The sequence below is a fragment of the Pleurodeles waltl genome, chromosome 1_1 (genome assembly GCF_031143425.1).
Source record: "Pleurodeles waltl isolate 20211129_DDA chromosome 1_1, aPleWal1.hap1.20221129, whole genome shotgun sequence".
NCBI classification, from domain to species: domain Eukaryota; kingdom Metazoa; phylum Chordata; class Amphibia; order Caudata; family Salamandridae; genus Pleurodeles; species Pleurodeles waltl.
Genome location: NC_090436.1, coordinates 203768275 through 203787779, shown reverse-complemented (window position 1 = coordinate 203787779; position 19505 = coordinate 203768275). Strand labels below are relative to the sequence as shown.

The following is a 19505-nucleotide window of genomic DNA, read 5'->3' as shown; positions in this document are numbered from 1 at the left end:
TTCTCTGCAGGTGCTCTTGCAGGCAGGGAAACTCAGTTCCAGGGTGGGCTCCCAGAGACACTAGACGAGAACTGGCCAGGGGGATAGGGACCCCGGTGTATTAGGAGGTTTGGGGAGGAGGGCTGCCTGCTCCTGTCCCCTTTAAAGAATTGTGCCAGACCCAGGGAGCTGGGATCCAGGAGGCCATGATCAGCTCAGGGAGTGGGGAAACACAACCAGTCCCCTCAGAATATTGCACCAGACCCTGTGTGAAGAGATCCCTGGGGTGGTGATTGGCTCAGGGGAGGGGCCACACCCCTTCCCCCGCTGAATATTGCCACCAGGGGGATGGCTCTCCTGGACCGTGGTCAGCTCTGGGAGGGGGCCGTACACCCCCTTCACTATTCCTAATGATGTTGGGGCCCCGGGCCCATTTTTTCTTGCCCATCTTTGATGATCACCCTAAACGTTCACAGGAAGAACCTGAGGTTGATGAACAATCTTTTGGGACGTTTTGTTAAGATTCATCAAACAGCGCCAAAGTTATTAGCAAACCAAAAAATACTCTTCCTACGTAATTATAATTGCCCACTGGGGACCGCTAGAGGAAGATACACACACACACAGTAGCGGTCATTACATCAGACTTTCCATATGAAGAGCTTTTTTCTGTCACCAATCTGTGTTAAATAAAAAGAAGAGAGGATTTTACACAAACTGCTATATAAGTACCATCTCCTGGCCCATCAACACTGTGCATCAATCGGATCACTCTGGCCACCACCTCAGACAGCCAGTGCTTTAAGGGAGATGAAAAAGGTGGTGCGCCTCCAAAAGAGGTATGGACAAAGACGTGCAACTTGGAATACTCTCAAAGAGGCTTGACCTATGTAATTAAAGGTGTGGCTTATAACATGAAAACTAAAAACCTGTGCTTTAAAAGCATGCCACCAGGCCAGTATTTTGTTATTCTGTGAGCTTTATGTTATTGCATTCAGACATATAACACAATAATGGGCATACCCCTGATCTATTGGACTGATCCATTGGCTTTGCCAATGCTCGTTAGCAGTATCAACATGGAGATTTGGTTAGAAATAATTAGAATTGAAAAAGAATAGACATTGCCGAGATCTGTGGAAGGGGAAGTGTCTCAATTACTTCTGTTCCGAGTCATGCTACTTTCCTGTGTTGTCTCTCACTATGTTTGTCACATTCCTTTTTTCTCCCTACTCCTTTTTTAAATCCTCGATCTGCATACCCCACATATCATCATTTTCATCTTAACACTGCCTTATTGCTCGGCACCTACTTCTGTTCATCTGCTCACTTCAACACCCCCACACAATCAACCTACCAGCTCCGCATCAAGTAGTGCATTTTATACTTCTTTGGCACTATCAATACTAAGACAGCTGTGTACCTCCTTCTCAATCTTTCTCGTGAAATCACAATTACTATTGGCACATAGGCATACAGGTTTACATACAAAGATTGCATGCATGAAACCTCAACCTACTATAATACTTAAAATTCATCATGAAACATTGACCTTCAATGAAACTTACTACTTCCATCCTTTATTTCTTGTAAATGCACCTCTTCTTCGCTTCTACCATCTGCCTGCCTCTTCTTTCTATAAACTACTCTAAATCAATCTGTCTTAAGCTCATTTTGGAAACCATAACAATAATTATTCATTTATTTAAGCAATTCGTTCTCACATAGCTCTCTCTAATGATTACATATGTGTTGTTTTTGCCCCACAAAGAAACTTGAGTGAATGCATGAAATGAGCATGCACAACTAACCCTCAATAACACTAATGGGACTTACCACTAACTTTGGGCTTCTGGGTAGCCTGCTACGTGCTGTAAGGTGTTTCAACGCCTCATTAGGGGTAGTAAGCGCTATATAAATGAAATTTAAACACTTTAAATATATTACCATCACTGTGCACTGCAGAAGGGGACAAGGATTGCATGTACATGAAGTTTGACATTTATGACCCTCTGACAGGCACTATGAGGAATTGTCATTACCTTCAGACTCATCTCCAGAGTTCTTACTTTATTCCGCCATGAACACTTGCCCCCAACCAGAACTCACCCAGACATCTAGAAGCAACTCAGTTCACATAAAAGAGTCATATGTTGCATGAAAAACTACGAAACACAACACATGGAAAAATTACTCGGGGATTTCACAATGAAATTAAAATGGAATGTAAAAGGGGTGTCATCATTTTTATGGATTACCTCAAAGCTTTGTATGGTCGTTGGGAACTCAAGCATTGTTTTTGCCCATAAAGAACATTTTTTAGGACCCAATAGGGACCCATTTCAAAGAGAGTTTTTAATTACTGATGCATCTGAGATCTGGCAAGACCCAACCCACTTAAATTTGTCCAGGCAGCACACTGATGTGAAGTGAGTGACAGGCAGCGGCCCAATCAGATTCATGCCCTCAGCTCTGCTTGTGCATCACACACATCTTCTTAGGTCACCCAATCATCCCAGGCACAGTCTTCGGGGTGCACAAGTGACTGATAACTAGAGCCAGACTTGAGGTCTGATGCCTGGCTTTGGCTCATCTCTACGTCCTCTCCCATTTTCTAACCTCATGCACCAAGAATTAATTACAAAGGAGTGACCTTTGATGTAAAATGATCGAGAGAAAGAGAAACTTATCTAGTGGCTGAATTACACAATGTGAATTTAGAAAATGTGGGATGAATATCTGGCTTCCCCGCTTGAACAAACTGTGTGATTGCAGGCAAATAATTTATTACACTGAGCCTACTTTTTGTCATTATCACACACAAGAGTACCTTCAAATGTGTGAGTTCAAGAAGTGCGCTATACAAAACCTCCTGTATTTGATATAACGCACTATATTGTTGCTCCATCTATAATAAGAATTTGGGCCACGTATAGGTGCCCAAAAAAATTGTCTCGCCTCTGAGTTTGCTGGTGGCATTGTCAGGGTTGGGGGAGTGGGCATGAATATTTATAAGTTTATGTTTTAAAATTATCACTGTTAATAATTCTCTCTCAATGCAGTGATATAATCTGATCTACTAAGGTGAAACACTTCAGAATGTTAACGAAATACACGTTTTTTAAAACTGGACGCAATTTTATATTTTTACAAGATGCTTGTTGCATGATTTACATGCCATATATTTTGAAGGCGCACAGGGCTCTTAGAGAAAAGCTAGACCCTTAGCTCAGTTTTGGCTCACCGCTCCTTGTTAATATGTCTGCTTGCCCACCTCTACCCATTCTGAAGTAACAATGAACTCATGTTGCTGTTGCTACAAACAGTTGATTCGACCGTCACTGCCAAGCTGTAACCGAACTATGAAATTATTAGGGGGCGTGTCCCATCCCATGCATGAGACAATCACCATTAACTAGAGCCTAGTTTGGAAAACTATTATGTGACCCCGTGAGTGAGACATTACTGTTGGTGTGAATCATGGCCTAAATGCCAGCTAAGCGGATGATATGCCCCCTTGCATACAACACAGCGAAACTGAGAACAGATTGGGAAATCACAATAACCAAGAGATTCATTAGTGCTGATACAAAAAGGTATTTATGAGTACAGAAAGTAGTCCCACATGAGCACTCTTATGTAATCTTACATGCTTTTGTAGATCAGTCACAAAAGACCCAACACCCTTTTAGTAAAAATACAGAGAGGACACAGCCCTTTCTATTTGTATTAAGTGTATATGAATAGTCCCTGAATATTACCATTTTGGATCTTTTGGAGTCAATTCACAAAGACATGTAAGAGTGTATGAAAGAGTACTACATGCTTACTATTTTACACACTCCGAAGAGACCTTTGTAAATATGCATAATCGAGGAGGAAGTATGAAATAGGAAAATTACCCAGTGATTTTCTTCCCCTTGTCACTGCATTCTGACCCATCTGCTCTTTAAATGCCCCTAATTGCCTGTAATAAGTAGCTTATGTATAGCAGAACACTGTAATTTACAGATACTACTTTATCTAGATGGTTTTCTTGCTCACAAGTATTTCAGTTCTGGAGATATAAGCAGGAGGCACAATGAGTAATGGGAAAGTAGTAATATGGAAAGGGAGTGTTTTAGCACAAAAGTTATAATAGGGCCTGGGATAATAAATTACACTAGATGGACTGTAAATAGAATCTGATGGGAGCTTCAAACCTATGTTTTAAGGGCTGAGCTGGAAGAAAGATAGGATGAGTCAAAACATACAGGAAGTGTGCTTGCATTATATGTGACATAAAGCAAACTAAACAGATGGTAACGGAAACAACTTTAGAAATTCCTTCTCTTTAACAAACATGAGGAATACCATTGTTTATTTTAAGTATCCAGATAGTACACTAAAAAGAAAGATGACAGAAAGAAGGCTACATCTTCTGCTTGGTCAGTCACCAATATTGCAGTGCAAATATAAATTAAAAAAATTGGAAAGGAATACAAAAATGGAAACAAAGTTTATTTATCTCCATATTCTTGGCGCAAATTACACTGAAAGACAAACTTCATACTAAATTGTAAACTTTCCAAGATGTCACAAAGATAAAAGGCTGCAATAAATACACATTACAAAAAAGTCAATACGCAATGCTATCTGGAGATGCGTAAAATAAGTCTGCATCAAGTGTAGCTTTAATTTAGTTCAACGCGTAAAAAATATTCTAGTGCTTTGTGAAAAGGTTCTTTGGAGCATTTCAAAGTCAGTATTTAGTCATATAAATGCGACCTAGTAATGGCAGTTACTAGAAAAGAATGCAAAACTTTATTGGCTACAAAAACCCAGAATCCTTTTGTCATTTTCTGACATAACAAGCAGAGTTTAGGAAAAAAACAAAAAAAGAACCACAAAAGTATACATCACAGCCTGAGCACTAGTTAAGCACACAATTAAGTATACTATGTGCCTCGCTGTCAAGGTGTTCTCGTTTAACACTGAAACTCTTTTCTGTACTGCACCACCTAAGTGCCAGAAAACAACTGCAGGATCTAGGAAAAAATTGTATAATGCAAAGTTGCACTATTACTAGTATATCATTTTGACTACTTGGGGTGTAGAGCTTGCATAAGAAAGGTAATCTCAAGAATCACAATAGCTAAGTCTTTTCAAAATATGACATTTCTAATCTTCCCTTTTTTCACTGTTAAGGTGGAACACTCTTCTAGTATAACACTTTGTTAGTACTAATAGTTGATTGGCACCATTTTGTTTGGTCACTTTGCCCAGATTTGTGCATATCTTCCTAAGACGTCATTTTACATGTTTATGTAATAAAGAGAGAGGTTGTCTCAGTGTGATTAAAATATGTATTATGTGTACATCTGCCTGCTTTTGTTTGTACGTCCACAGTTGTACATTTGTGATATGAGCATACACAATAGATGCTTCTGGATGAGAAGTAAAGTAAAATGGAGCACTCCAGTATCAGTGCGATAAGAGGTTTAACATGGGCCAAGCCATAAATTCTGTCATTGTACTTTTTTTATCCGATCCAGTAGTATGCAAAATAGATTTTAAGTATAATTTGTGTAAAAACTGATAAATCCTGTTTTTTCTAAAATGGTAACTGAAATCCAAATTGCGATTCCCTAATATGTTTTCTGTGACTAAAACCTTATTAAGAAATGTTATCCAATCATAATGTAATATTAAATCAATGTATCAGATTATTGGTGTTTGGTATAATTCACATGTGGGCAATACCTGAGGAGGACTTGTGGGGTGAGGTGGAGTACAGGATATCTTGTTCTGTTTTGACTTAATACCAATTTTGTATAATTAATATGGCAAGTAAATGTTTAACAAACAGAAATGTTATTTTTAGCATGCACACAGATGCATGCTGTGGTGCAAATTCAAGTTGAATAGTTATCATATGGATTATGTAGGCTTTAGCTGTCAGGTACTGCATACTTGATTACAATGGATGCCTGTAAAAGCCAAACACCAACTGAAACTAAAAGGCCTTTAGCAGACACCGATAAAAACAATGCAATTTAAAATCAATCTCTTGAGGCAACTAGTACAATTGGAATTTAGAAAAATGGCCATAAATGATTATTAGATGTTAATGTTTCTCAAACATTATTTTATAAATAATGCTGCATATCCGGGAGGTAACTGTTAAATGTAATGCTAATAATGCTGCTTTCCGGGAGATAACTGTTATCCTCTTAAGTCTCTGCTAAACTTCTTGCTTGCTCTGGTGGTCTAGGGTAGGTTTTATATGTCGCATACACAAAGGAATTACTTGTTATACTGGATTGTGTCCCATTTTAGTGTGGGTAAACGGGATGGCATGGGAAAAAGGCATGATCCTTTGCGAGTTCTAGGACACTTCGTGAGAAGTAGCCATGTGCTCTATAAATATCATTATTATTACTTCCCAATTTACTGCAATCCATTTGCTCTTTAATTTATTCACCCTCTAGAAAGTAACAGATTTTTAAAAAGCAAGCTAGGTCAAGATATCTAATAATGTAGTTAATTCAGTTTACATTAGTTTTGCTTGTCTCCTACAGTACGGAGATGGTCATGTGACAGCTACACAAACTGGACACAGCCTTCATTACCCACAGGCCAATGGAGAGTAGCAGCAGAATTGTCAAAGTTCATATAACATTTTATAAAAGTTTTACAGAAGCCTGGTTCTTTAACATGATAATGAATTTTTTTTTTTAATTATAGTCCAAAAAGCGCCCATGTGCTTCTGAGCACAATACATTTCTCACAATAGGCTCACTTCTGAAGGTAGAGGTGTAAAAATCAAGGTAAACAAGCGGCTGCAGCACTGATCATCTGTCCATCACAAATTTAATACTGAAAGAGATGAAAAACAATCGGAAACAAAAGGTTTTGAACATTCATGAATAAGGTCGATGGAAAATATCCAAGTCAAGATGAAGTTTTTCCCCCCTGTAAAGATGCCTTCACCTAGTTGCACAAAGTGAACTAAAAATGTGTATTATCTTTATGTTCTGACACACGTTTAACACAAAAGAGTACAAGCAATTTTTAATTACTGTACTAAAGTTTCTGCCTTTGTATATATGTTTTTGTTGCTTATTTTCGCATTAACAGCAGTGTAGAATGAGGTTTTAGTACAGTGAACATATTACTGCATCTACTATGCTAGACCTGCATTTGGCTGAAATAACTCTATAGATTGTTGTTGACTTCCAAGTAGAAACTTAAAACCATATTTCATGTTTGAAAGGTTACCGCACACTGTTGCAAGTTATGTATTTTAATGTTAGTGTACTGACACTCGAGAAACAGGTCAGAGCTTCATTGGAGTAGAGAAAAGTTTCTGCCAGACTCTTTAATGATATGATGATCATATGCACAGTCAATTAAAATGTTCTTTGATTTCAAACAGGCTGGGTACAAGGGTAAGCTTTCCATCTGAATGGTCTTCTGAAACAGCTTCCGCTAGCTGACCTCAACACTTGCAGCACAATGGGCAGCGAGACCTGTTCATACAGGATACATCTAGTCAGAAGACACAGAATTGTCGTGTGTGTTGGAGGTTCTTACTCCTGTTCCCATCAGGAAGCTTGCAGATTGCCGATACACGGGCAGTGCCACCACTGGAGTCATTGAGTGGTAAGTGTTCACATCACTTCTTTAGTGATTGACTTTTGCACATAGTTAATATCTGATTAAGTACTTTTTGAACATCTTCATCCATTTGACCCTACACAATAAAAATATAATTGATTAATTAATTACAAAACAAATAAGCAAAACATGATTATAGTGGCAGTTCTCTGATGTTCAACACCTAGTGACATCAATCACAACATCCAAGTTACACTGCAATACTTGTGGAGAACAAAATATGTTTAGTTCTTCTACTCAAGATTAAAAACTATTTATGGGGAGAACTGCTTTACATCCATTCATCCTGAAATTAGATTTCTACTCACCAACCCACTCACACTTCACTAAAGGTTTCAGTGACCATTTTCTTTGTGACCCTTTTTAGTTTTGCAAGAATATTAACATGCATTATCTCTCAAATACACCTTTTTAATTTTGGTGATTTTTAGATCAACTGCGTGAACCCATTTGTTTGAACATTATTTTATAACACACGTTGCATAACCCTTTGATCATCATAACATAAGCAGCCAATCAGAGTGCCATGCGGAGCAAGTATGCATATGTTTTTACCTTTAGCAAGAATATTTATCTGTAGGGAAGTTAGCAGAGGTTCAGCCCAAAGAGGGGAACCAATTACATCCAGACCTACTGAAGAGCTCCCACCAGTCACCAATGAAAAGAACAATTGACTAAGTGAAAAGCAAGCCTCTCTTCAGGCATCCCTTGCATTTACTCTCCGGTTACGTCTTTATTTTCTGTGTTCAACAATTTTACTTACCTTCACAAGGAATATTAAAGAGGGATATTTTATTTATTTTACACCCGAAACAGCAATAAAGAATTTCATGTGTTTGAACAACTTTCCAGCTTGATACTGCCAATCATGTTCAATGCCAAAAGTGTCCTTTACCCTCTTTCATGTTCAGGTAATTTGTACTCTCTTAATGCTTTCTATCTATTAACTGAGTGAGGGTCCCTTGACAAAGAGCTGGGTTCCTGAGAAGTGGACACAGTGCCCGTATTTTAACTGTCAGTGAAGATTGCCTACTTACAGAGCAGAAATGCTTAAAAGTCTGTGCCCCCGTGATGATCCATAAATGCTATGCCACTTAGGGTTCAAATGTCGACTGTATGGGTAGAAAAAACATAACCTGACTGTTTATGAGCTTTTAAAAGAAAAAGCCCAATTGCTGGTTTTTCTTATTGTTGCACTTGTTAACCACTATCTCGCCACTTGCTTTTTGTGCAATTTATTCTCAATTCTTTGTAAAGTCTTTGAAATCTGACCTATATCTCTTGAGTAATATGCAATTCTCTACTGTAGACAAAATGATCTTGTGAAATAAATAATGTCATAAATATCGTTTACAAACATATTATCCTTTTGGGAGTGAAGTTGATTTTCTATAATGAAGTCAATTGGGCAATATTTCTGTAAAAACATTTTAGGGCACAGTATTTATGTGTTCATAAGCTGGTATTATACCAGCTCACATTACCACCTAAATAATCAATACATTATTTCTACAATGTTGTTACGTGGGTGAGAGTAATTCATGGATTTGATATCGGTGAGTAACATTACACTGATTGTAAGTTTTGTCAGTGTAGATCTGATTTAAGCTGTGGACCATAACTGATTGAATGCAATATACAATTGCTAACAAATCTAGATGATCCACTGCTTCTTGATGATGATTAGATGCCAGACTTCACCTCTGGTTTTTGAAGGTATCTATGTTTATGATACATCTACAAAGCCATCAGGACCCCTACCACTGTCCATCCAGTGGACAAGCATCTCACATGGCTCTTGGTGCACCTACATCCATAACACTATCACACTGGAGATGAAGAAGACTAACAACAAAAATATCTTGTGATGTAAATATTGTATCATAAGTATTGTTTACAAAAGTAAAAGTATTTCTTTTCGGAAACTTATTTTTTAATATTAAGGCAAATGGGGTGATACTTCTGTAAACAATTTTTATAACACAATATTTTTGTCTGATGATATTCCAGTACAATACCAGCTCACATTACCACATAAATAGGCAATACATTATTACCACAAGTTTGCTATGTGGATCAGTCATTCAAGGATCTGATACTGGTGATTGACATAATAGTGATTATCCATAAGTGTTTTAAGTGATTTATTCTCCAATTTAAACTATGGACCATAACTTTATACATCAGCAAACATATCTAGATAAGTCACTGCTTTCTGATCATAATCAAATACCAGGCTTCACTTCTGGTTTTGAGGGTGTCCATGTTTTTGTTACATCTACCAGGCTTCCATGACTCGTACAACTACCCATCTCACATGATTTTGACACACCTGCAGCCAGGACATTATCACACTAGAGAGGAGGAAGACTTACAAAAGAAAACTGAATCTAGAACAATATCCCTGAATCCCTCAGGATCCCTGTACTCTTCTGCAATTTTGGAAAGAGATAAATGCAATACTCTTGAAAGAAACCTGTTCCACAACATAGTCAATAGTCTCCCCAACTCAAAACCCAGCAGCCCAGCCTTGATTCAATCTCTGGGTGATCTACCACCTTCAAAAGCTCTATTGCCTTTCAGCTAGCTTTGCACTATATAATTCTTCAAGCATGTGTAAAAAATAACTCAACAGTTTACAACAAGTGAAAATGGTCTGTTGTTTTACAAAGCAATAGAGTAATCCTTATCAGTAAGAAGATCAATTACTGGCTTAATTCAGTAAGATTAAGTGGGAATCAACAGAGAAATGTGGAAATGGAGCAGCTGGTAACACATACACATATTTCCAATCACTAATTTCCTCCAGAAGGACATACGATGGTGTCGGCAGAATGGTGCTAGATTGACACTGTAAAATTGTATGGTATATAGTTATACCTGTACAGCGTAAAGAAGGTGTTTTCTGTAAACTGACACTATTTCTTGGTGCTGCTTCTTGGACTCCTGAAAAGATAAAAGAGAATCATTAAGCTTACTTGATAAATCTCTGTCATTCATGTTTCTCATTCTAATGTTCGTCCTCATCATGCTATATTTAGACTTACAGCATTTCTGTCATCAGAAGTGCGATTAAACATTTTTATTGATGTCCTTCATTCCATTTTATTCTGCAGTACTGCATTTTTTAAAATGTACCCTACACTGAACACTCCTTACAGCATCCTGGCTGATCTCAGGATATGTGGTAAGGATTATGTTACTTACCTTGTAAGCATCTGTTTGCGGCATGTAGTGCTGTAGATTCACATGCTCTGCATACTCTTGTCATCTAGTGTTGGGTCCGGGGTGGTGCAAGTTGTTTTCTTTAAAGAAGTTTTTTGGGTCATGCGATCGAGTGACTCCTCCTCTCTATGATTTTGTTTTGAGCAGGAGCAATGACTCCTTTGTTAGATTGTTTTCCCGCAGGTGGCTGCGATAGGAATGGAAAGTATGTGTGGAAAAAGAGATGACCATGCTAATTGGAAATACATTTTATATATATCTATATATAGATATATATAGTAAATAAATGCAACAGCCATAGGCATCTGGGGAGGTTCGAGGGTGCATGTGAATCTACAGCACTACATGCCACAAACAGATGCCTACAAGGTGACAATCTGTTTGATGGCATGTGTGGCTGTAGATACCTATGCATAGACTGTAAAGCAGTCCCTCCTTAAAAGCGGTGGCTGGCCTGTGGGATTTGCAGTAGTTTGAAAAATGGCATGTAGCACTGCCTGACCCACACTATCTTGTTGGCGTAATAAGACATCCATACAGAAGTGTTTAGTGAAGGTGTGTGGTGTAGACCATGTAGCTGCCTTACAAATGTCAGCTAAGGGACAGTTTCCAAGAAAGGCCATTGTAGCTCCCTTTTAGTAAGTGGGGTGTGCTCTAGCAAAAACAGGTAAAGGTCTTTTCGACTTAATGTAGCAAGTTTGAATACATTTGACTATCCATCTAGCTATGCCTGATTTGGATATTGGGTTGTCTTTGTGAGGTGGAGAAAAGATTACAAAGAGTTGTTTAGTTTTCCTAAGAGTTTTAGTTTGGGTGAAATAGGCACTTCTGTAGGGGACACATGTGTAGTCTTGCATGAGGAACTATGGCAATGCAAGAACCCATCATCCTTAACAAACACAGGATGTTCCTTACTGTGTAGGATTGGTTTTCTTGAAACTGAGGCAGGAGTGTCTGAAAATTCTCAATGCAAGAGGTATTAGGGTATTCAATATTGCTCCCAAGTAAGGTTGAACTTGTAGAGGTTGGAGATGACATTTGGGGATGTTGAGAGTGAACCCTAGTTTGTGAAGGAGATCCACTATCAACTGAGTATGTTGTTGACACTAGTGAAGTGCACTGGCTTTAATAAACCAATCACCCAGGTATGAAACATGTGGACATTTTGGCCCACTTTATGAGTCTGGCGGTCACTAGACCACCAGACTCGCGGTGGAGGTTGGACCACCGCCAATGCTGCAGTCCGACTGCCACATTACAATCCTGGCAGTCAGGTTGTGGTGGGACCGACAGCACCGCCAGGATGAGAGATCCCAGTGGTCTGGTGGTAGCCTTAATTTGCGAGGCCAGTGCTGTAAGCAGCCATGCCCTGGGGATTACAACCTTGTTCTCCACCAGTCATTTCAAAGGATGGCAGAGAACAGGTGCAGGGGGGGCCAGAAGGGGCCCTGCACTCCCCATGCACGTGGTATGGGCAGTGCAGGGGCCCCCCAGCCAGCACCTCTGCAGACAGTGAACACTGTGAAGGTGCTGGTGCACCCTGCATCCTACAGCATTTCTGCTGGCTCGATTATGAGCTGGACACAATGCTGTAGGCTTTTTCCCACTAGGCCAACGGGCGGAAACTCAGGTTTCTGCCCGCTCACCTAGCAGGAAACTCTTAATGGGCCCGGCGGGTAGGTAGCCAGTATGGCGGCAACCTCCACGATCTAAATCATCTGCCGAACTCGTAATGAGACCCTTTTCTCTTTGCAGGTGCACTGTGACCACTTCTAAGCGTTTTGTTACTACTCAAGAAGAGGTTGTCATTCCAAACGAAAGGACTTTGAATTGGTAATGTTTGCCTACAAAGACAAATCTTAAGTATTTTCAGTGTGCAGGGTGTATGGGTATGTGAAAGCTGGCATCCTTTAGATCTAGAGCTGTCATAAGGTCGGCTTGTTGTAGCAGTGGAATGACATCCTGAAGAGTGAACATATAGAAGTGTTCTGATAGGATGTATTTGTTTAGAGGTCGGAGATCCAGGATTGGTCTGAGAAACCAGGTTTTTTTTTGGAATCAGGAAGTATAGGGAGTATACTCCTGAACCTTGGTGTTTCAGTGGAATGGGTTCTACGGCCCCTTTGAGGAGAAGGGCTTGGGCCTCTTGCTTGAGATAGGTGTTCCTGCGATAATCTGTGAGTGAGAGGGAAAATATTTGGGGGGGGGTGGTAATGAGCTCTAGACAATAGCCATGTTCGATAAGAGCAAGGATCCCTTGGTCCGTGGTGATAGTGTCCCTGACTGAACGAAAGTGTTGGAGTCTTACCCCATCAAGTGTTGGATGGTCGGGGGACGGTGTAAGTAGTCAATGCTTTGCAGTGGAAGTGGATCTGCATGTGGCAGTACTCTTCCCTATGCCTTTGTTGTTAGTCCCTCTGTATGCATCTCTGAAAAAGCCTCTGCTGCAAGAGGATAAAGGATCCTTTTGTTGAAACACAGATGCATCTGTGAAGGAGGATTTGTACATTCCTCTATACCCTGGATGCCGAAAGGGTATGTAAGGCACCCATGGCCTTGGCTGTGTCGGTGTCCTTCTTCATTTTGTGAAGCATGGTATCCACTTGTGGTCCGAACAGGTGCTCTTTATCACAGGGCATGTTTAAGACTGCCTACTGGACCTCTGGTTTGAAAGCAACACCGAAGCCAAGCATGCCTTCTTAAGAGGATGCTGGTGTTGATATCCCTAGCTGCTGTGTCTGCTGCATCTAGGTCCCACCATATAGATTTGTTAGTAATAATTTCGCCCGTAGAGACAATTTGCTGTTCCCTTTTACGGTGTTCTCCAGGGAGGTATTGCAGCAATTCCTCCATCTCATCCCAATGTGCCTATCATAGTGGGCCAAAAGGGCCTATGAATTGGCAATGTGTCAGTGATTTGTGGCCTGTGTCACTACCCTCTTTCCTGCAGCATCTATATGTTTACTTTTCTTTTCTGGCAGAGGAGAGTCCCCGGTTGCTTGACTGTTAGCCTGGTTATGGTCGTGGAGGCAACAATAGATTCAGGTGGCACTCTTGCTCTCATAAAAAGGGGATCCGAAGGGGGATGCCTTACACTTTTTTCCAATCCAAGGGGTGATTATTCTAGAGTGCGCTGTTATTTAAATATGTCCTCTGCTGAATGTCTCAGCATGCCAGAGAACATGGGGAGGTATTGAGTGCCCCTGTGCATTGAGGAGAGAGTGTCGAACAAAAAGTCCTGCTCTATAGCATCTTTGTGGAGCTGGACATTATGGAGCGCTGCCACCCTATATACCACCTTACGGTATGAGGTGGTATCCTCGGGAGGGGCGAGCAGTATAAAGATCCAGATCATTGGGAGTGATGGGATCTGGATTGTCGCATTCCCATGGATCAGCATCATCTGGTGGGCTCTGTAGCCCCCAGTGAAAGAGTGTGGAGACCCTTGAGGTGTGTCGTCAAGTGGACCATGCATAGGGGGTTGTGGTATGGAGTGGGAAAGGGAAGGGGGTGGTGGTGATGAAGATGGCGGAGGAGGAAAAGGAGATGGAGAAGGATGGCGGACTGCGCTGGAGACCTTCTCCCTTGTCTTCTTCCTTGGGGGGATAGGAATGTCTAAGGTCTCCTCAAATGTTAATTTCCACTTTGGAAGTGCAAGAGAGGAAGGGGTTGCGAAGATGCAGCGAGTTCCTTCTTGAATGTAAATTTTGCACTGGAATCGACTCAACTGGTGAAGGACTAGTGGAAGACTGGCCGGGGTCCCTTGGCTTTGAGGATACCGGGGCCAAAGGCTTATGCTTCCGGATCTTGGTAAGTACCGAGGTCAAAGTCGAGGCTGAGGTTTTAGCCTTTGTGGAAATTTTCTTGTTGGACTAAAATGACTTGGAAGCATTACAGTTGGCCTTGTGGTGCTCTGGAGAGAGGCCAAGGTTGCACACGAGGTGATGGCCGGTGTGAAGGAACTGAGCGTGGCACTGGGGTAATCAAAATGGTGTATGTTTCATCAGGGAACCCTTTCCATTGATGCTGGAGCCATGTGGAAGGTAGGCCAGAGACTGGCGATAACGCCCCAAATGGTGGGAGGTCGAAGCCCGAACCAACAAAAAACGTAGGGAGCACCGAAATAGAAATGTGTTATCGAAGACAATACCGTCGTAACAGAAGAAAGAGAGAAAAAAAAAAAAACAATGGAGTCAAAGACACAGAGGAGAGGCACACACATCTGAACCCGATGGTGGAGAGAAAACAATCTAATAAAGGAGTCGATGTCCATTTGCAATATCACTGAGAGGAGGAGCCACTTCTTCGAAGAAAAACAAATTGCATCACTCCAGACCCAACACAAGATGGCAGGAGTATGCAGAGCATGTGTAGCTAGAACCACACATGCCATAGATCTGTTCTTTCTCTGTTAATATCTCAACAACAGAATGGTCTCCACACATTCCACATCAGTAATATTTTGAGTTATTCCCGCACATTCCATTCAAGTCTCCAAAGGGTCAGTGTAGCTAACAAAGACTGTATATATAACAAAAAACATGATTCCGCTCCAACACACAAAACAGAAAAAGAAATAAACAACTTCAATGAAAGTAACAAAATTCAAGACACTGATTCTTTCCTATTTCAATAAATCCCCCAGCAAGACTTGCGTTAGATGGTTGATTTTATGTTGGTGAGTGAGTGAACAATATTCATAAGTTACTATATTTGCATGTTCAACTCCCTTAGTTTTTGTGAAAGGTGGTGATGTCCTTCTACATATCCTGTTCCAAATTTGTTTTCACACTATTTGCATGTTTATATACAATTTTATGCTGGAAGGAGTAAGCCTGACTATCAGTATTCTTTGAAACACCATTTTATTCATACATTCATAGAGTTTAGGAAAGCCATTGAAAGCACCCTGGCACTCACCCTAATCTTAAACCTCCTCCAACTAGATTTATTCCAACATTTTTAGCTACTGCTGACTACACTTTATATAGCCGTAGTTTGCACATTTTCTGGTCACTTATATGCTGGCCTCCTCAAATGCGTGTTTGAAAACCTTCAAATGATTGTGAAGTATGTAGCCAGGACCATCCTCAGGTAGTCAAAATGTGAACATAGCCAGTCTATCCCAAGTTCCTTCATAGGCTCTTAAAAAAACAGCAATCTCAATTCACACTCTTCTTTCTGGTCCTTACATCAAATTCTGGCCCTATACTGTAGGAGGAAATTATGCTTGTACGATGCAAGCCATATTCTAAGATCTTTGGTGCTGCTTTTGATCTAGCATTCATTCCATCTGCCTGGAAATCCCGCACTTCTATGTCTATGAAGCACACCACTGAGAATAATCGTAAGATCTCTACTAAGACACAGTGGAAAAGATATGGAATTTCTCGCTAATAATGTGATATAACAGACTGTTAAAAAAATATGATGACACCATTCAACGATGCCGATAGATCCCAGGCCAACAGAGAGGCTAAGTGAAGGGAAGAGACTTTACACACTTCACTAGGGCACATGCATTGAGCCGGGTCTCTTCTGGACAAATGGCGGAAAACACAGGACACCATGCCCACCACTGAGAGGTGAGAAAAACCCATTTAAGAATGCCTCATATGCCATGTAAAGAACACTGGTGCAAGAAAACAGTAGTAACTTTATCATGCATAGCATCAAAGACAGCTGTTGTCTTTGTACAGCTACCTTTACAGTTAAAATATGTTGACTTCTGTATTACCTTCCTCTCACATGCCACTCAGTATAGGTCATACCTCCATTCCCCTGCCTCTGTCCTCCTCCCGCCCGATAGCCCATACTCCCCTGTTCTAGGATGTACTGTTACAATTAACAGTGCTTTGCACATCATCATATATGCTAACATTTTAATCCTCGGTCTGATAAAAAATTTCAATGTTATCTCACATAAATTACAAGCATTGTATGTACTTTGTACGTTCATAGATCCTTGGAAAATCCCCCAAAAAGTTTTGAAAAGAAAAAAATATGTTCAATACAATTATAGATTGTTTAAATTTTTTATTAGGCAATTCTTAGAAAGACATGATTTTGGAAACAAATCCTTGATAAGAACAAAGCAAAAATGTGGTCATTATTCCTTAATGTACTAATACAAAGCTTACAATCTCAGTTACTGGACAGTGTGTGCTTCTTTTAAGTTTTACTCTCTCAGTATAGAAAAGAGAAGCCTCAATACAATTACCGGTAAAACAAAATTATCCACTATAGGCCTTTATGACTTGTGGTCTTTTGAAACAGCTCCTAGTAATTTTCTTCTATCATTACTCTGTCCAAAAACCATGAAGCTAAACACCACTCCGACTGATGTGCCAGTACTCTGGCATATCTTCATAAAAATAATTAAATGAAAGGCCAAGTGTCTGATATATTTATGTTTACTAATAACGCTAATTTCATAAGTGGTATCCATAATGGCATTTTATACTATAGTCGACCTTGATAACTATTCCATTCAGGAAAAACACCATACATATTCTGAGAGCTCCACTACGTTTTAAATATTCAAAATATTTCAGGATGCAAACTACTTGTGCATTTCCCATGGGATGCACCCAGGACCACGGTTAGCTGTAGAGCTCACAATCTTTCTTTGGCTTTAGTATCCCACGATTCTACAACTCCAAAATATTTTGGAGACATTTAGGCGGTCATTCTGACCGCGGCGGTCGGCGGTCGCCGCCCGCCAAGCGGTTCCCGCTGAAAGACCGCACCGCGGTCAAAAGACCGCGGCAGCCATTCCGGCTTTCCCGCTGGGCCGGCGGGCGACCGCCAGAAGACCGCCGGCCGGCCCAGCGGGACAGCCCCTTCAACAATGAAGCCGGCTCGGAATGGAGCCGGCGGAGTTGAAGGGGTGCGACGGGTGCAGTGGCACCCGTCGCGATTTTCACTGTCTGCTAAGCAGACAGTGAAAATCTTTGTGGGGCCCTGTTAGGGGGCCCCTGCACTGCCCATGCCAGTGGCATGGGCAGTGCAGGGGCCCCCAGGGGCCCCACGGCACCCGTTCCCGCCATCCTGGTTCTGGCGGTGGACACCGCCAGAAACAGGCTGGCGGGAAGGGGGTCGGAATCCCCATGGCGGTGCTGCAAGCAGCGCCGCCATGGCGGGTTCCCTGGGCCAGCGGGAAACCGGCGGGAAACCGCCGGCTCCCCTTTTCCGACCGCGGCTTTACCGCCGCAGTCAGAATCGCCCAGGAAGCACCGCCAGCCTGTTGGCGGTGCTTCCGCCGCACTCCGCTATGGCGGTCATGGACCGCCAAGGTCAGAATGACCCCCTAAGGGTTTTTTTTGGACTTGCATTTTTTTTATTTTAATTTTTAAAGCTCCGAATACTAGTCCCTCTTGCTTCTTGACTGGCTACCAGAATCCCGGTGTGGCTTTTTCCATGTAGGTTTTTTTTTCTCTCGAGCGTTTTGTGTTTTAATTCTTTCTTTTATTAAGGCTTACTATGTCCACCCCACTGTGCAGTCCCGTGCCTCCTGCAGTGTCAGTGGGCCCTAAATGCCATTCATTTCTGTTTTTGAAATTTGTCACTGACTTTGCTGCAATAGGTATATCCTAGAACAGCGAAACAATACCAGATGCATCTAATTTCACACTAATTAAAAAAAGGCTGGATCAATCACTAACAGATTCTGCTGATAAAATTTTAAGTAAATTTGAAGTCATTATGCTGCAAACAATTGTTTCGAACAGTATTTTTACATGGTAAATACATCTCAAGAGAATACACTGCATGCTTCAAAACATTGAAATGAGGTAGAACTTCAAAAACTAGACTTACAGTCATCTGGCTTTGTAGTTGTTTTACTTGTTGTTGTAGGGCTTCGAGCTGCTGGCCTTGTCTTTTTGATGTACAAGTTGAGAAGGAAAGCTGAGAAAGGCTGTTTAGAGCATCTTTGAGTTTGATTACCTCTTTCGACAGCTCATTTATCTACAAAATTGGAATATCACATCAAAGTGCAATATGTAAAAAGAAACAAGTGTTAGTCCTAGCTCCATCTTAGAAGTCAATTCATGCATTTGACAACAACAATACTTAAAATCATACAATAAAGGTGCACGCCGATAATAAAGTAAAGGCCCCTCCCATAACACTTTAGAACAGCGCCTTGTGCTCTTACGTTTGGACTATAGTAACTTACTTCACTATGCCTTAGAAGCTCAGATTTACAAACACAACCATTTACAAAATGCAGGGGCAGATTACTGGGTTCACATTTTATCTACACTCCACCATTAACGCTACTCCACACAGAAATCCTGCATTAAATTCAAATGCTTCTACACCAATGAAAGGATCCGTGAATGCAGTTTAAAGTGTCGGAGGAAACTACAATATCATAGGCAGCTCTTCTTTCGGAGCAGGCACTTTTCATTACTAGAAATCCTTCCCAACTCATTGCGGCACTATTGCATATCTACTGAACTTGATGGAATTCCTAAAAACGCAGCCTTTCTCCAAAGTAACGTCCTCTCTAAGGGAACACTAGCAGCAACACAAAGGGCCAGATTTATGGTTCCAACGCCATATTTGCGTCATTTGTTTTACGCTAATGTGGCGTTGTAAGAAAGAGGCACGATGCTTGCATTGTACCACTTTGTAAC

General features: G+C 40.9%; 1 protein-coding gene across 2 annotated transcripts in view; it reads right to left on the bottom strand.

The window, feature by feature from the left end:
- Positions 1-4322: 4322 nt before the first annotated feature.
- RAI14 (retinoic acid induced 14) overlaps positions 4323-19505 on the bottom strand; it is a 362553-nt gene continuing 347370 nt past the window's right edge. For both annotated transcript variants that reach the window (XM_069220646.1, XM_069220638.1), the window contains 3 exons: positions 18682-18831; positions 10519-10584; positions 4323-7714 (listed from right to left, as the gene is read on the bottom strand). In XM_069220646.1, the coding sequence (XP_069076747.1) occupies positions 7637-7714; positions 10519-10584; positions 18682-18831 (294 nt within the window). In that variant the 3' untranslated portion in view covers positions 4323-7636. The remainder of the gene's footprint in view (positions 7715-10518; positions 10585-18681; positions 18832-19505) is intronic.